At 44.5% G+C, this 15,976-nt stretch overlaps 1 protein-coding gene across 2 annotated transcripts in view; it reads right to left on the bottom strand.

The window, feature by feature from the left end:
- LOC118774094 (cullin-5-like) overlaps window positions 1-15,976 on the bottom strand; it is a 38,659-nt gene that overhangs the window by 22,263 nt on the left and 420 nt on the right. The window contains exons 2-12 of one of the 2 annotated variants that reach the window (XM_036523223.1): window positions 14,176-14,285; window positions 13,546-13,645; window positions 12,514-12,690; window positions 11,523-11,664; window positions 10,814-10,959; window positions 10,340-10,420; window positions 9,993-10,131; window positions 8,672-8,802; window positions 8,158-8,265; window positions 7,872-7,936; window positions 6,933-7,065 (exon numbers count right to left, since the gene is read on the bottom strand). In XM_036523223.1, coding sequence (XP_036379116.1) covers window positions 6,933-7,065; window positions 7,872-7,936; window positions 8,158-8,265; window positions 8,672-8,802; window positions 9,993-10,131; window positions 10,340-10,420; window positions 10,814-10,959; window positions 11,523-11,664; window positions 12,514-12,690; window positions 13,546-13,645; window positions 14,176-14,285 — 1,332 coding nt within the window. The remainder of the gene's footprint in view (window positions 1-6,932; window positions 7,066-7,871; window positions 7,937-8,157; window positions 8,266-8,671; window positions 8,803-9,992; window positions 10,132-10,339; window positions 10,421-10,813; window positions 10,960-11,522; window positions 11,665-12,513; window positions 12,691-13,545; window positions 13,646-14,175; window positions 14,286-15,976) is intronic. The other variant, XM_036523224.1, reaches the window with a different exon arrangement.

Below are 15,976 nucleotides of genomic sequence, written 5' to 3'. Positions count from 1 at the left end.
CAGCATCTTGCAACAGATATTTAAGATATCTGGGAATTTTCTCTGAAGCAGTGAAGTCCCACTGATTCTCAGAACATTTACACCCCTTCAGATTGCTGAGGTCTCTTATCAAACAGGTCATATCATTAAAGGCTGAGAAACATGGAGTGGTGTGTGGAGTGGTATTATGCTGGACCTGAATGTACCCTCACAGATCCTGAATATACTCTTTTGCTGAACCTTAATTCTCTTTTACTGAACCTAATTTATCTACTGTGCTTGAGTTTACCTACGTTGAACATAAATTTTGTTGTGCTGAGTAGCAATTTAATATGCCAGCAATGAGCCTGAGTTGTCTGTGCTGAGCTTTAACTGACCTCCCGCATCAGGTATGACTAAAGGGAAAAAAATACGGGAAGAAACCTAACACCACATACTGGGGATAGCTGTTAATGTGCTAAAAACAGCTATTCGATATATTGCAACGGCTATATCGCCCACCCTAACCACTTCTGAAACCTGACCCCTTTGCCGTTCTGAACTAAAATTTGCACAAGATTCACTCGAATTGTTTGGAACATAAATTTGCTCCCTTGACTTTAATGTAGCTGCTGACGTCCCGTTGGTTTCTCCCACACAGAGAGTGCTGAGTCACCAGGATGACACAGCCTTGCTCAAGGCCTACATTGTGGAGTGGAGGAAGTTCTTCACTCAGTGCGACATCCTGCCCAAGCCCTTCTGCCAGCTGGAGATTACCCTGATGGGAAAGCAGGGTAGCAACAAAAAGTCCAACGTGGAGGACAGCATCGTGAGGAAGGTGAGGAGGGCCCAGAGTCCGACATGACGCCAGCAGGCATGGCATATAACACAGTATTAAAGAAGTGGTGTAAAGACTGATGTGTCAGGGCTCATAAGTAACGTTATCTCAGTTGGCAAGGTGCTCATCTCGAGTACAGGTTAATCCCTACAGCTCAGGTTCAGTCCTAGCCATGTCATCAGTCAACAATGGCCAGGAGCCCACAGAGGTGGAACAAACTGGCACTGGGGTAAGGATGGGTTTGTCAGCAGGGTCTTCTCTTGCTGCTTCTCTCAGCCACATTGTGAGTTGTCAGGCACCTGCCAGTTCCTCAGCTGACATCAGTGTAGTTGGGCCTATCTTCCACTGGGGCAGTGTTACAGTGTTTAAAATGTCCGTTGGCTCCAGCAAGTGTATTAGAGGACTGTATTCATCTCGCTTCAGCTCTTCTCAGAACTGCCGAGGCTGTCACGGTGAGGCAAGCCTGATGTGCAACTGGTGATTCCAAAAAAGAGGGCTGCATAGAGGAGAAAAAGCAAAAAAGACTAACATGTCAGCAGGGTCGTTACTGAAGCTGAGTGTAGCAAGATTTTCCAGTGAGCCGGCATGGTGGATTTCACCTCTCTGTGTTGGACAGGACTGGCCCCAGATTTTGAATCCAGATTACTGACTGAACCGAAGCTGAAGCAGATGAGTCCTGTCACAATGAGAACATGGGGACGCACATCCTCTTGCAGTGAATGTCTGTTCTGATCAAGGCTCAGTTCCCGGCGCATACGCGTGGCTCCTTGTGTAGAACAGTGGAGCTCTTTACTCATCCCTGTCCCGCACCAGGCTCCAAGGTCTTATGTCCCGTCCTGTCCATCCACAGCTCATGCTTGACACGTGGAATGAGTCAATATTCTCCAACATCAAGAACCGTCTGCAGGACAGCGCCATGAAGCTGGTCCATGCAGAGCGGCTCGGGGAGGCCTTCGACTCGCAGCTGGTCATCGGTGTGCGGGAGTCATACGGTGAGTCATACGCTGAGTTTGTCCCATGGTGGAGCTGTGGCACGGGTTCCAGCCCATTCATCTCATGGTTTGAGGTCATAGTGTTTTCTGTGATCCAGTCCCTTGTGCCTCACAAGGTTAGCTTGTATCTGGTGGCCTGAAGGAGCTATACATGAAAGCATAGCACAGCTGGGCTGGACCGAAGTTCCTCTATCCTGACCATGAATGCCATGTGTTTGTGTACCACTCCCACTGTTTCTGGCAATCAGTGTTACAGAGGTAGGGGGGTGTCAGAAATTCCCCTTCCATTCATCCAGTCTGGACACTCGCAGAAGCATCAGATGGTCACTGCCATACACACAATACTCACTTGTTTTACTCTGGTGTAAATATAACAGTGCAGGAACATTGTGAGAATGCTACTTTAATTTAGTGTGTAACACCCATCTCTCATTATTCATTATTTCCATCTCCACTGTTGTTAAGTTGCTGTTTGTAGTGGACAAGGTAAGTTACCTGAACTATAGAATGCTCTCCAGTGCTCAGATAAAAGGCGCTGTCTAATTCTCTCTTGTTCCCTCCAGTGAATCTGTGCTCCAATCCCGAGGACAAGCTGCAGATCTACAGAGATAACTTCGAGAAGGCATATCTGGACTCCACCGAGAGGTTTTATAGAACGCAAGCACCCTCGTATCTGCAGCAGAATGGCGTGCAGAACTATATGAAATATGTAAGTGATCGTTCACCCCGTAGCTCAGTGGTAACAAAAGAGATTTCTCCTCAAGTGGAGCAAATAAAGGATCTGTCAAGCACTGTCTCTATGCTGGATACTTACTGTAGTTCATCATTCCCCTGTATACATGGTTGTCTAGGGCCTCATTCTGTTTTACATGTTTGTACGGTGCTTCCTTCTGTTGTATGCATGATTGTGTAGTGCTTTGTTTTCTTTTGTGTGTTTCAGTCTCTTGTTTGTGTAATGCTTCCTTCACTTATGTAGTTTTTTTTTTTGCACTTCCTCTTCTTTTGTTTCTCTTTGTGTGGTGTGTCGTTCTGTTAGGTGTATTGAGAGATCTGATACCTTGTGTCTCTGTGCAGTGTCTCACTACTGTGTGTTTTTCTTGCAGGCAGACGCTAAGTTAAGGGAAGAGGAGAAACGTGCACTTCGTTATTTAGAGACCAGACGTGAATGTAACTCTGTACAAGCAGTGAGTGTAATTAGTTCATGTCTGATGTTGTAATAATTGACTTTTTAGGCCTGGTAATGCCTCAGTGTACCTCCTTTGAGACACAAAAGCATCCACTAGTGTCAAAACCAGTTAAGCTTTTTTTAATGAAAGACAAATATTTTGGATGGGTTTGCGATGAAAATGTTACTTGCAGTCCACTCATGGTGTCCTTCGTTGTGTTTTTCAGCTTATGGAATGTTGTGTAAATGCTCTTGTGACGTCTTTCAAAGAGACAATCCTGGCGGAATGCCCAGGCATGATCAAGCGAAACGAGACTGAGAGTGAGTACGGCAGGAGCGCTAGTGCTGCTGACTCAGTGAGCTCAGGTTCGAACACAAACACTCAAGATCAAGTTTTTTTTTTTTTCCCTTCACAAATGTTTTGTGCTTATGATGAATTTTTGTGCTAACTGAATGCTAAACCCAGGGTAAGCAGTTCTGGTCTCTGGAGACAGGGTGTGGTTTGGACATTAATTCCGTTTTATTATGTACATGCTTAGCAGATACCCTGATATAGCTTGTACTGGGCCTGCATAGGTTCGTTTAGATATTGCTAATTTAGTATGCCTCAGTATGGTGGGTGTTTACTGGAGCAATTCAAGTGAAGTGCCTTGCTCAGGGGCACAACAGCAATGCCCACCTTGTCTTTAAACCTTGACTTCTCATTTCAAGGCTACAAGTCCATCTACCATTAGATCACATTGCAGCTCTGTTCCAACCCTGACTGAGCCTTCATTGGAATCAGGAATGAAGTCACGTTTGGGTTTTAGGAATGAATTAGGTGTCAGTGAAACTCCAATTACTCTGGCCCTTTAGAGCAAGAACTGCCTACCCACGCTCAAAGCCCCATTTGATGCTGCCATCATGACATATTGCACCATCTGTGTCTTTCTGAATAGTATGTTTTGAATAGATACATGTTTGTTAAATTGTGAAACTGATCCAGTCAATGAGTATCAGCCATAATATAATATGGAAGTCATTTAGGGTATTTAATGAAAAAAAGCCAATAATAATACTAAATCTCATCTCTCCTCATACAACAATTGCAGCTCAAAGTGCTTTACAAATAAAAAAGACAAATACAAATTGTGCACTGCAGAGAATACCTCAATTGCAAAATGTATGTATAGGCAATAAATACAACCATTAAAAGCAACGGCAACCCTAATCACTGATCCAGGATCGGCTAACCGTAACCATTATGTGGGGAAAAAGCTGAAGTGCTTAGGGCACTTTCTACTTATATCAGATGGCAGATCATCCACCCTGATACTGCCCATCTGTTTCTTTTTTCAGAGAATACCCTAGATTACTTTAATATCAAGCTCAAAAAGGTCTCCAAGGCATTTGGTCGTGTCTTAGTGCGCTTAAACAGTTGGGCTGCATAAGGACTTACCACCTATGTATGGTGTGCATTTCACTGTTAACCATATGCAGTGTGTGTGTTGTCACTTTGTGAGCAGCGCATGCTTTCGCTGTTCATCTTGTGTGACTCTGTTCATGCCCTTCACAGAGCTGCACCTCATGTTCTCGCTCATGGACAAAGTTCCGAGTGGCATCGAGCCCATTGCTGAAGGACCTGGAGGACCACATCATGAACGCAGGACTGGCGGACATGGTGGCCTCGCTGAGACCATCACTACTGTGAGTAATGTGGAGTGAGGCAGGGGGTACGTGTAGAGTGAGTGTGTGTGTGTGTGTGTGTGTGTGTCTGTTGGGGTGGGGGGGGGGGGTAGGTGTCATGGGGGGGGAGGGGCTCAGGGGAGTTATGCCAGGGTGGCTTGGATCATGCATGCAGAGGGGGCGCTCACATGGTCGCAGTGACCCAATGTTTATTTAACACTGCCCTCAGGAAGATGACATCTGCACAAGCGCTATGAGCCGCCAGTACCGTTTAAGGTTGAAAAAAAAACCCTCGTAGAAAATGAGCTGCGTATCGGACCGATTTTCAGAGTGGCTTTCCCAAAGTGTGTGGAGCAGCTGTGAGCTCAGTGCTGTCTGGCCCCAGTTCGCATTGCTCACGCTGTTGCTGTTTCTCGGCACATCTGCAGGACTCGGAGAAATACGTTGAGCAGCTCCTCACTCTCTTCAATCGCTTCAGCAAACTGGTGAAGGAGGCGTTTCAGGATGACCCGCGCTTCCTGACAGCCAGAGACAAGGTGAGTCCGTACCGGCCAACATGTAACATATTCTTAATGTTTTTTGTACACCGTTGGTGAGTTATCATATTACTCGTCAGCATACGGTTGGGAATGTTGGCAGGGATATCTTTTTTTAATACCGCAGCCAACAGCGTCAGCTCTGATCTGATGACTGAGGGTGACCTACAGCACATTCTGAACTGTCTAAATGTTGACGGGACGAATCTCTCTGTTGCCAGGCATACAAAGCTGTCGTGAATGACGCCACAATATTCAAGTTGGAGCTCCCGCTAAAGCAGAAAGGGTGAGATCAACTGCTTTAGTGTTGTGTCTTCACTGTATCCTCAGATAATCGTATGTCAGTATTAAGGATTCATTTTCTCATCATTAGAAAACATGAGGACATGTTTGCTCAATGCCAAGAGACCCCGTATATATGCATGAATGTATATGAAAGTATTGACCTCTGGAAAATGTGTTAAATTACGTTTTTTGCCAGATTAGAGAATTTAGTTGATGGACAGTACTCTGAAATGTTACCGTGTAGTAGCAGTTGTTACGGTGCAAGTTTGCTGTCACCGCTAATCAAGCTAGTTGACTAGCACTCCCATACTCCAAAACAGATGTGAATAGGAGAACAGGTGTTAGTGCATTGGCTGGCCATGCAGCAATATGCTGATGCATGTGTGTGTGTTTGTGTGGAGCAGGGATGGGCAACTGTAGTCCTAGAATGCTGGAGTCTTGCTTCTTTAGAGTTACTTTTAGCCAATGGATTTACACCTGTAACACCAAGTGAGGTGACCTCCATTCCAAACATGACTTCAAGTAGACAACTGGTGGGAAATGAGGAAAAAACGAGAACACAAAGAAATCCACAGGTATCTGGTCTACAGAGCTCATAGGAGCTGTTGATTGGACAGGACCTTGTATCACTTGTTCTTCCAGGTGTCAAGTGACTTCAGGTAAGGAATCTCTGCAACTCCAAGGGTTGTGGATCTCTAGGAGCGGGAAAGGTCATTGATCATGCAAGTGTGCAGAGTGTGTGTGGTGTGTGAGTGTGTGCAGTCTGCAATGTGGTGGTGACTGACTGCTTTTTTGCCCCCATGCAGGGTGGGACTGAAGACACAGCCAGAGTCCAAGTGTCCAGAGCTGCTAGCTAACTATTGTGACATGCTGCTGAGGAAGACTCCACTGAGTAAGAAACTCACCTCAGAGGAGATCGAAGCAAAGCTGAAAGAGGTGGTAAGTGCCATGCGCTGAATTTATCTTGGCTTTTTACTGACGAGGAGTTGCACTCTCTGCCATAGTCAGACCTTTTGTAAAATCCATTGTTTGTTTCCAAGGTTTCATTAAGGGTCATCTTCTGTGTATCAGTAGGATTTTGTCATGATTTTATTTTAGCACACACAAATTTGTCTGTACTCCAGTACTAATCCAAATCCTTTTTCTTTGTATTGTCCTGCAGTAGTTGCTGGTGCTTAAATAAGCACAGAACAAAGAATTAAGAATAAATAATATTATAATTATTTATTCTTAATTCTTTGTTCTGTGCTTATTTAAGCACCAGCAACTACTGCAGGACAATACAAAGAAAAAGGATTTGGATTAGTACTGGAGTACAGACAAATTTGTGTGTGCTAAAATAAAATCATGACAAAATCCTACTGATACACAGAAGATGACCCTTAATGAAACCTTGGAAACAAACAATGGATTTTACAAAAGGTCTGACTATGGCAGAGAGTGCAACTCCTCGTCAGTAAAAAGCCAAGATAAATTCAGCGCATGGCACTTACCACCTCTTTCAGCTTTGCTTCGATCTCCTCTGAGGTGAGTTTCTTACTCAGTGGAGTCTTCCTCAGCAGCATGTCACAATAGTTAGCTAGCAGCTCTGGACACTTGGACTCTGGCTGTGTCTTCAGTCCCACCCTGCATGGGGGCAAAAAAGCAGTCAGTCACCACCACATTGCAGACTGCACACACTCACACACCACACACACTCTGCACACTTGCATGATCAATGACCTTTCCCGCTCCTAGAGATCCACAACCCTTGGAGTTGCAGAGATTCCTTACCTGAAGTCACTTGACACCTGGAAGAACAAGTGATACAAGGTCCTGTCCAATCAACAGCTCCTATGAGCTCGTGTAGACCAGATACCTGTGGATTTCTTTGTGTTCTCGTTTTTTCCTCATTTCCCACCAGTTGTCTACTTGAAGTCATGTTTGGAATGGAGGTCACCTCACTTGGTGTTACAGGTGTAAATCCATTGGCTAAAAGTAACTCTAAAGAAGCAAGACTCCAGCATTCTAGGACTACAGTTGCCCATCCCTGCTCCACACAAACACACACACATGCATCAGCATATTGCTGCATGGCCAGCCAATGCACTAACACCTGTTCTCCTATTCACATCTGTTTTGGAGTATGGGAGTGCTAGTCAACTAGCTTGATTAGCGGTGACAGCAAACTTGCACCGTAACAACTGCTACTACACGGTAACATTTCAGAGTACTGTCCATCAACTAAATTCTCTAATCTGGCAAAAAACGTAATTTAACACATTTTCCAGAGGTCAATACTTTCATATACATTCATGCATATATACGGGGTCTCTTGGCATTGAGCAAACATGTCCTCATGTTTTCTAATGATGAGAAAATGAATCCTTAATACTGACATACGATTATCTGAGGATACAGTGAAGACACAACACTAAAGCAGTTGATCTCACCCTTTCTGCTTTAGCGGGAGCTCCAACTTGAATATTGTGGCGTCATTCACGACAGCTTTGTATGCCTGGCAACAGAGAGATTCGTCCCGTCAACATTTAGACAGTTCAGAATGTGCTGTAGGTCACCCTCAGTCATCAGATCAGAGCTGACGCTGTTGGCTGCGGTATTAAAAAAAGATATCCCTGCCAACATTCCCAACCGTATGCTGACGAGTAATATGATAACTCACCAACGGTGTACAAAAAACATTAAGAATATGTTACATGTTGGCCGGTACGGACTCACCTTGTCTCTGGCTGTCAGGAAGCGCGGGTCATCCTGAAACGCCTCCTTCACCAGTTTGCTGAAGCGATTGAAGAGAGTGAGGAGCTGCTCAACGTATTTCTCCGAGTCCTGCAGATGTGCCGAGAAACAGCAACAGCGTGAGCAATGCGAACTGGGGCCAGACAGCACTGAGCTCACAGCTGCTCCACACACTTTGGGAAAGCCACTCTGAAAATCTGTCCGATACGCAGCTCATTTTCTACGAGGGTTTTTTTTTCAACCTTAAACGGTACTGGCGGCTCATAGCGCTTGTGCAGATGTCATCTTCCTGAGGGCAGTGTTAAATAAACATTGGGTCACTGCGACCATGTGAGCGCCCCCTCTGCATGCATGATCCAAGCCACCCTGGCATAACTCCCCTGAGCCCCTCCCGCCATGACACCTACCCCCCCCCCCCCACCCCAACAGACACACACACACACACACACACACACTCACTCTACACGTACCCCCTGCCTCACTCCACATTACTCACAGTAGTGATGGTCTCAGCCGAGGCCACCATGTCCGCCAGTCCTGCGTTCATGATGTGGTCCTCCAGGTCCTTCAGCATGGGCTCGATGCCACTCGGAACTTTGTCCATGAGCGAGAACATGAGGTGCAGCTCTGTGAAGGGCATGAACAGAGTCACACAAGATGAACAGCGAAAGCATGCGCTGCTCACAAAGTGACAACACACACACTGCATATGGTTAACAGTGAAATGCACACCATACATAGGTGGTAAGTCTTAATGCAGCCCAACTGTTTAAGCGCACTAAGACACGACCAAATGCCTTGGAGACCTTTTTGAGCTTGATATTAAAGTAATCTAGGGTATTCTCTGAAAAAAGAAACAGATGGGCAGTATCAGGGTGGATGATCTGCCATCTGATATAAGTAGAAAGTGCCCCTAAGCACTTCAGCTTTTTTCCCCACATAATGGTTACGGTTAGCCGATCCTGGATCAGTGATTAGGGTTGCCGTTGCTTTTAATGGTTGTATTTATTGCCTATACATACATTTTGCAATTGAGGTATTCTCTGCAGTGCACAATTTGTATTTGTCTTTTTATTTGTAAAGCACTTTGAGCTGCAATTGTTGTATGAGGAGAGATGAGATTTAGTATTATTATTGGCTTTTTTTCATTAAATACCCTAAATGACTTCCATATTATATTATGGCTGATACTCATTGACTGGATCAGTTTCACAATTTAACAAACATGTATCTATTCAAAACATACTATTCAGAAAGACACAGATGGTGCAATATGTCATGATGGCAGCATCAAATGGGGCTTTGAGCATGGGTAGGCAGTTCTTGCTCTAAAGGGCCAGAGTAATTGGAGTTTCATTGATACCTAATTCATTCCTAAAACCCAAACGTGACTTCATTCCTGATTCCAATGAAGGCTCAGTCAGGGTTGGAACAGAGCTGCAATGTGATCTAATGGTAGATGGACTTGTAGCCTTGAAATGAGAAGTCAAGGTTTAAAGACAAGGTGGGCATTGCTGTTGTGCCCCTGAGCAAGGCACTTCACTTGAATTGCTCCAGTAAACACCCACCATCCTGAGGCATACTAAATTAGCAATATCTAAACGAACCTATGCAGGCCCAGTACAAGCTATATCAGGGTATCTGCTAAGCATGTACATAATATAATGGAATTAATGTCCAAACCACACCCTGTCCCCAGAGACCTGAACTGCTTACCCTGGGTTTAGCATTCAGTTAGCACAAAAATTCATCATAAGCACAAAACATTTGTGAAGGGAAAAAAAAAAAAACTTGATCTTGAGTGTTTGTGTTCGAACCTGAGCTCACTGAGTCAGCAGCACTAGCGCTCCTGCCGTACTCACTCTCAGTCTCGTTTCGCTTGATCATGCCTGGGCATTCCGCCAGGATTGTCTCTTTGAAAGACGTCACAAGAGCATTTACACAACATTCCATAAGCTGAAAAACACAACGAAGGACACCATGAGTGGACTGCAAGTAACATTTTCATCGCAAACCCATCCAAAATATTTGTCTTTCATTAAAAAAAGCTTAACTGGTTTTGACACTAGTGGATGCTTTTGTGTCTCAAAGGAGGTACACTGAGGCATTACCAGGCCTAAAAAGTCAATTATTACAACATCAGACATGAACTAATTACACTCACTGCTTGTACAGAGTTACATTCACGTCTGGTCTCTAAATAACGAAGTGCACGTTTCTCCTCTTCCCTTAACTTAGCGTCTGCCTGCAAGAAAAAACACACAGTAGTGAGACACTGCACAGAGACACAAGGTATCAGATCTCTCAATACACCTAACAGAACGACCACACCACACAAAGAGAAACAAAAGAAGAGGAAGTGCAAAAAAAAACTACATAAGTGAAGGAAGCATTACACAAACAAGAGACTGAAACACACAAAGAAAACAAAGCACTACACAATCATGCATACAACAGAAGGAAGCACCGTACAAACATGTAAAACAGAATGAGGCCCTAGACAACCATGTATACAGGGGAATGATGAACTACAGTAAGTATCCAGCATAGAGACAGTGCTTGACAGATCCTTTATTTGCTCCACTTGAGGAGAAATCTCTTTTGTTACCACTGAGCTACGGGGTGAATGATCACTTACATATTTCATATAGTTCTGCACGCCATTCTGCTGCAGATACGAGGGTGCTTGCGTTCTATAAAACCTCTCGGTGGAGTCCAGATATGCCTTCTCGAAGTTATCTCTGTAGATCTGCAGCTTGTCCTCGGGATTGGAGCACAGATTCACTGGAGGGAACAAGAGAGAATTAGACAGCGCCTTTTATCTGAGCACTGGAGAGCATTCTATAGTTCAGGTAACTTACCTTGTCCACTACAAACAGCAACTTAACAACAGTGGAGATGGAAATAATGAATAATGAGAGATGGGTGTTACACACTAAATTAAAGTAGCATTCTCACAATGTTCCTGCACTGTTATATTTACACCAGAGTAAAACAAGTGAGTATTGTGTGTATGGCAGTGACCATCTGATGCTTCTGCGAGTGTCCAGACTGGATGAATGGAAGGGGAATTTCTGACACCCCCCTACCTCTGTAACACTGATTGCCAGAAACAGTGGGAGTGGTACACAAACACATGGCATTCATGGTCAGGATAGAGGAACTTCGGTCCAGCCCAGCTGTGCTATGCTTTCATGTATAGCTCCTTCAGGCCACCAGATACAAGCTAACCTTGTGAGGCACAAGGGACTGGATCACAGAAAACACTATGACCTCAAACCATGAGATGAATGGGCTGGAACCCGTGCCACAGCTCCACCATGGGACAAACTCAGCGTATGACTCACCGTATGACTCCCGCACACCGATGACCAGCTGCGAGTCGAAGGCCTCCCCGAGCCGCTCTGCATGGACCAGCTTCATGGCGCTGTCCTGCAGACGGTTCTTGATGTTGGAGAATATTGACTCATTCCACGTGTCAAGCATGAGCTGTGGATGGACAGGACGGGACATAAGACCTTGGAGCCTGGTGCGGGACAGGGATGAGTAAAGAGCTCCACTGTTCTACACAAGGAGCCACGCGTATGCGCCGGGAAACTGAGCCTTGATCAGAACAGACATTCACTGCAAGAGGATGTGCGTCCCCATGTTCTCATTGTGACAGGACTCATCTGCTTCAGCTTCGGTTCAGTCAGTAATCTGGATTCAAAATCTGGGGCCAGTCCTGTCCAACACAGAGAGGTGAAATCCACCATGCCGGCTCACTGGAAAATCTTGCTACACTCAGCTTCAGTAACGACCCTGCTGACATGTTAGTCTTTTTTGCTTTTTCTCCTCTATGCAGCCCTCTTTTTTGGAATCACCAGTTGCACATCAGGCTTGCCTCACCGTGACAGCCTCGGCAGTTCTGAGAAGAGCTGAAGCGAGATGAATACAGTCCTCTAATACACTTGCTGGAGCCAACGGACATTTTAAACACTGTAACACTGCCCAGTGGAAGATAGGCCCAACTACACTGATGTCAGCTGAGGAACTGGCAGGTGCCTGACAACTCACAATGTGGCTGAGAGAAGCAGCAAGAGAAGACCCTGCTGACAAACCCATCCTTACCCCAGTGCCAGTTTGTTCCACCTCTGTGGGCTCCTGGCCATTGTTGACTGATGACATGGCTAGGACTGAACCTGAGCTGTAGGGATTAACCTGTACTCGAGATGAGCACCTTGCCAACTGAGATAACGTTACTTATGAGCCCTGACACATCAGTCTTTACACCACTTCTTTAATACTGTGTTATATGCCATGCCTGCTGGCGTCATGTCGGACTCTGGCCCTCCTCACCTTCCTCACGATGCTGTCCTCCACGTTGGACTTTTTGTTGCTACCCTGCTTTCCCATCAGGGTAATCTCCAGCTGGCAGAAGGGCTTGGGCAGGATGTCGCACTGAGTGAAGAACTTCCTCCACTCCACAATGTAGGCCTTGAGCAAGGCTGTGTCATCCTGGTGACTCAGCACTCTCTGTGTGGGAGAAACCAACGGGACGTCAGCAGCTACATTAAAGTCAAGGGAGCAAATTTATGTTCCAAACAATTCGAGTGAATCTTGTGCAAATTTTAGTTCAGAACGGCAAAGGGGTCAGGTTTCAGCAGTGGTTAGGGTGGGCGATATAGCCGTTGCAATATATCGAATAGCTGTTTTTAGCACATTAACAGCTATCCCCAGTATGTGGTGTTAGGTTTCTTCCCGTATTTTTTTCCCTTTAGTCATACCTGATGCGGGAGGTCAGTTTAAAGCTCAGCACAGACAACTCAGGCTCATTGCTGGCATATTAAATTGCTACTCAGCACAACAAAATTTATGTTCAACGTAGGTAAACTCAAGCACAGTAGATAAATTAGGTTCAGTAAAAGAGAATTAAGGTTCAGCAAAAGAGTATATTCAGGATCTGTGAGGGTACATTCAGGTCCAGCATAATACCACTCCACACACCACTCCATGTTTCTCAGCCTTTAATGATATGACCTGTTTGATAAGAGACCTCAGCAATCTGAAGGGGTGTAAATGTTCTGAGAATCAGTGGGACTTCACTGCTTCAGAGAAAATTCCCAGATATCTTAAATATCTGTTGCAAGATGCTGTACAATGCCTGAAATTTTACATCCTGTAATTAACTTTTTTGGTGGAACAATTTTGATAAAGTATCTTGCTCTATGAAACAAACAAACAAAGAAATAAATACTGTTCATGTCAGGACCCACTCACCTCCCCATGACTGCCTCTACCTCCTGGGACTTTATCTCACAGCTGACATCATTCTACCTTGCTGAATGCAATCACCCCACAAAACAGGCAGAGGTAAACAAACTGACTTACTGCTTGTGCTTGCTTGATAAAATCTAGAATATCTTCTTTGAGAGCCTGATGGATCTTTGCTGGACCTTTATCATCCCAAAGACAAACCGCATGAACGTCTCTGTAAGAGGTAGATGACATAAACTGATTAAAATTGGAACTGGACAATCAAATGATCACGCTATCAATCCACACATGCCCCTACTATACACATACATGGCAAAACAAAACTGCTTGCTTAGAGAAGTCTAGTCAGAGGTGAGTTTGAGGAAAAGGATTCCTTTTCATACAGAGATTTAAGAACAGCCTCAACAATCAGTTGTTGAAACAAAACCTAACCTAACAGGCATGTTTAAAATGTCCAATAACACCTCTTGAGACCTGATTAATACATTAGCATTTTATGCCGAGAACATAGCTTTCCATTTCAACACTGCTGCAGGTTTATTCCGATAAACCTGAAAATGACTCTCCCAAATAAGATTAAAATCATACTTCTCACAAATGGAGGTGAGAGCGTAAACAAGAAAAAGAAGCCAAGATTTGAACTGTAGCAGTCTGTGATCTGTGCTCAAAACTACAGAGCATGTTTATTCTGAGCTGTACCAGCAAGGTCACAAGGGATGAGGGATGACATGGGGCTGTACTCACGAGAAGAGGTCAAACCACTGCTGTTTGGTGACAGACTCCTGGCGAAGCAGTTTCAGAACGATGGGGCGCATCAAATCCCACTTGTCCTCAAACTGGAGGGAGCCTTTATTCTGGGGGGAATTATAAAACACCTGTAGGCCTGTTGTGACTGCAACACCAGTGGGTTCGCTTGTGAAAAGAGAATGCCTATTCTACCTCTTGACTGGAAATTAATGCCCTTAAATTTGGCTGGTCATGGTCATTCAACATAAACTAACGCGACTCAACGTGAAAGGAATCCGACTTCCTCAGAGATCCCAATTCAAAAAACGCTTGCATATAAATTCTGAGTGAGCACTATCCCAGTACTGGATTTCCAAATTTAGTGGTACTGTGGATGCAGAAACATTTCCATATTACAGTTAATTGCTGTACAAACAGGGACAGGCCAGCACCTGTCCTTCTGCATCACTGCACTGACTTGGGACAGCTGGGTACTTTAAGTGACTACAGCACTGGACTTGAAATGTAAACATTGCGGACTCAAGATAAGTCTTTGCACTGGGCGGGGCATCTAATTTTCCCCCAAAAAAAAACAACAACTATTGATGTGAAGTGATGTGCTGTCCATTTCCAACCATGCAAAACATAACAGACTCTGTAAAACATGGAGTTGTTTCATGAGTCAGGATCTGCCGGCATGCTAAAAAATGCAATTTTCTCACTGGCTGACTATCACAAGTCCTAATAATGCATAATGGAGAAATCCTTCACCAAATCTATCCATTGAACAAATCCACAAAGGACGTGTGAGGTTAACTGTGAATATGCATTTTGTGGAGCACATCTGGCATCAGCTGTAGGTTTAGAGAAGGACAACAAAACAAAAACCACCATTCTGAAGTGACACAGCCCAGGCACAGCTGAGAATGGAATCTGATCTGATGGAATCAAACCTTTATACAGGAGATTTTGCACATGTGACATTCTTACACAGATTCTATTTAAAGACGTACATTGTTGTCCATATTTCACTGACTTCAAGCAAATATTTGGGGAGAGGGAATATCATTTAATGTCCTGAAACAAAGACAAAAGTATTTTCTTATCAGTGACAGACCAATGAACTGCAAAACAGTAACAGGACAGAATATGCTTGCCAACATGAAGGTTAACGTAAAACATCACTCCTATCTCACTGGCAGCTTGATTACAAAGTCAATTCACTCCCTGAAATTACTGTCACATTAGTTAGAGGAAAGCCAGACGAGGTTCTACTGCTCTACAGCTCGTTAACACCTCACACAGCTGGGACTGTGCAGGCCCAGGGGATTCTGCGAATCAGGAAACGGTCCTATTAATATTCAGGAACTTGCCCTCCATCGCTTTGTGCCATTTTCCCAGATATTCACTTCTCTTCTCTCATACGATATCTCTCTTTTGACTAGACACTGTTGTGTCATTTTCCTTTGCACAACACGTGACACATTGTGCACCACAAACATATCAAAATTTTAATTGTTCTAACAAAAATCCCATGCTTTTGCGTGTGGAATACTTCGACAGCAGGATGGTTTGCGGTCCTAAACATACTGTCGCTGAACTTCGTGGAATCCATCATTTACCTGCTATACAGCTAATGTTTTTCTAGTTGCCTAGTGGTTGAAAAAGGGAATCTGACCATGCTAGCTAACCAGTTAGACAGTAACCAAATCGTTCTGTGGCGCCAACAAAACAAAATGTAGCAGAGGTTACCAAGCTAGCAATGGCTTGTTAACTCCAATTAAAGTCGGAATTCAGTGACTGACTGACAACAATATGC

Source organism: Megalops cyprinoides, chromosome 3 (assembly GCF_013368585.1).
Source record: "Megalops cyprinoides isolate fMegCyp1 chromosome 3, fMegCyp1.pri, whole genome shotgun sequence".
NCBI classification, from domain to species: Eukaryota; Metazoa; Chordata; class Actinopteri; order Elopiformes; family Megalopidae; genus Megalops; species Megalops cyprinoides.
Note: the sequence above shows the minus strand (reverse complement) of the source record. Positions and strands in the feature narration are given on the sequence as shown.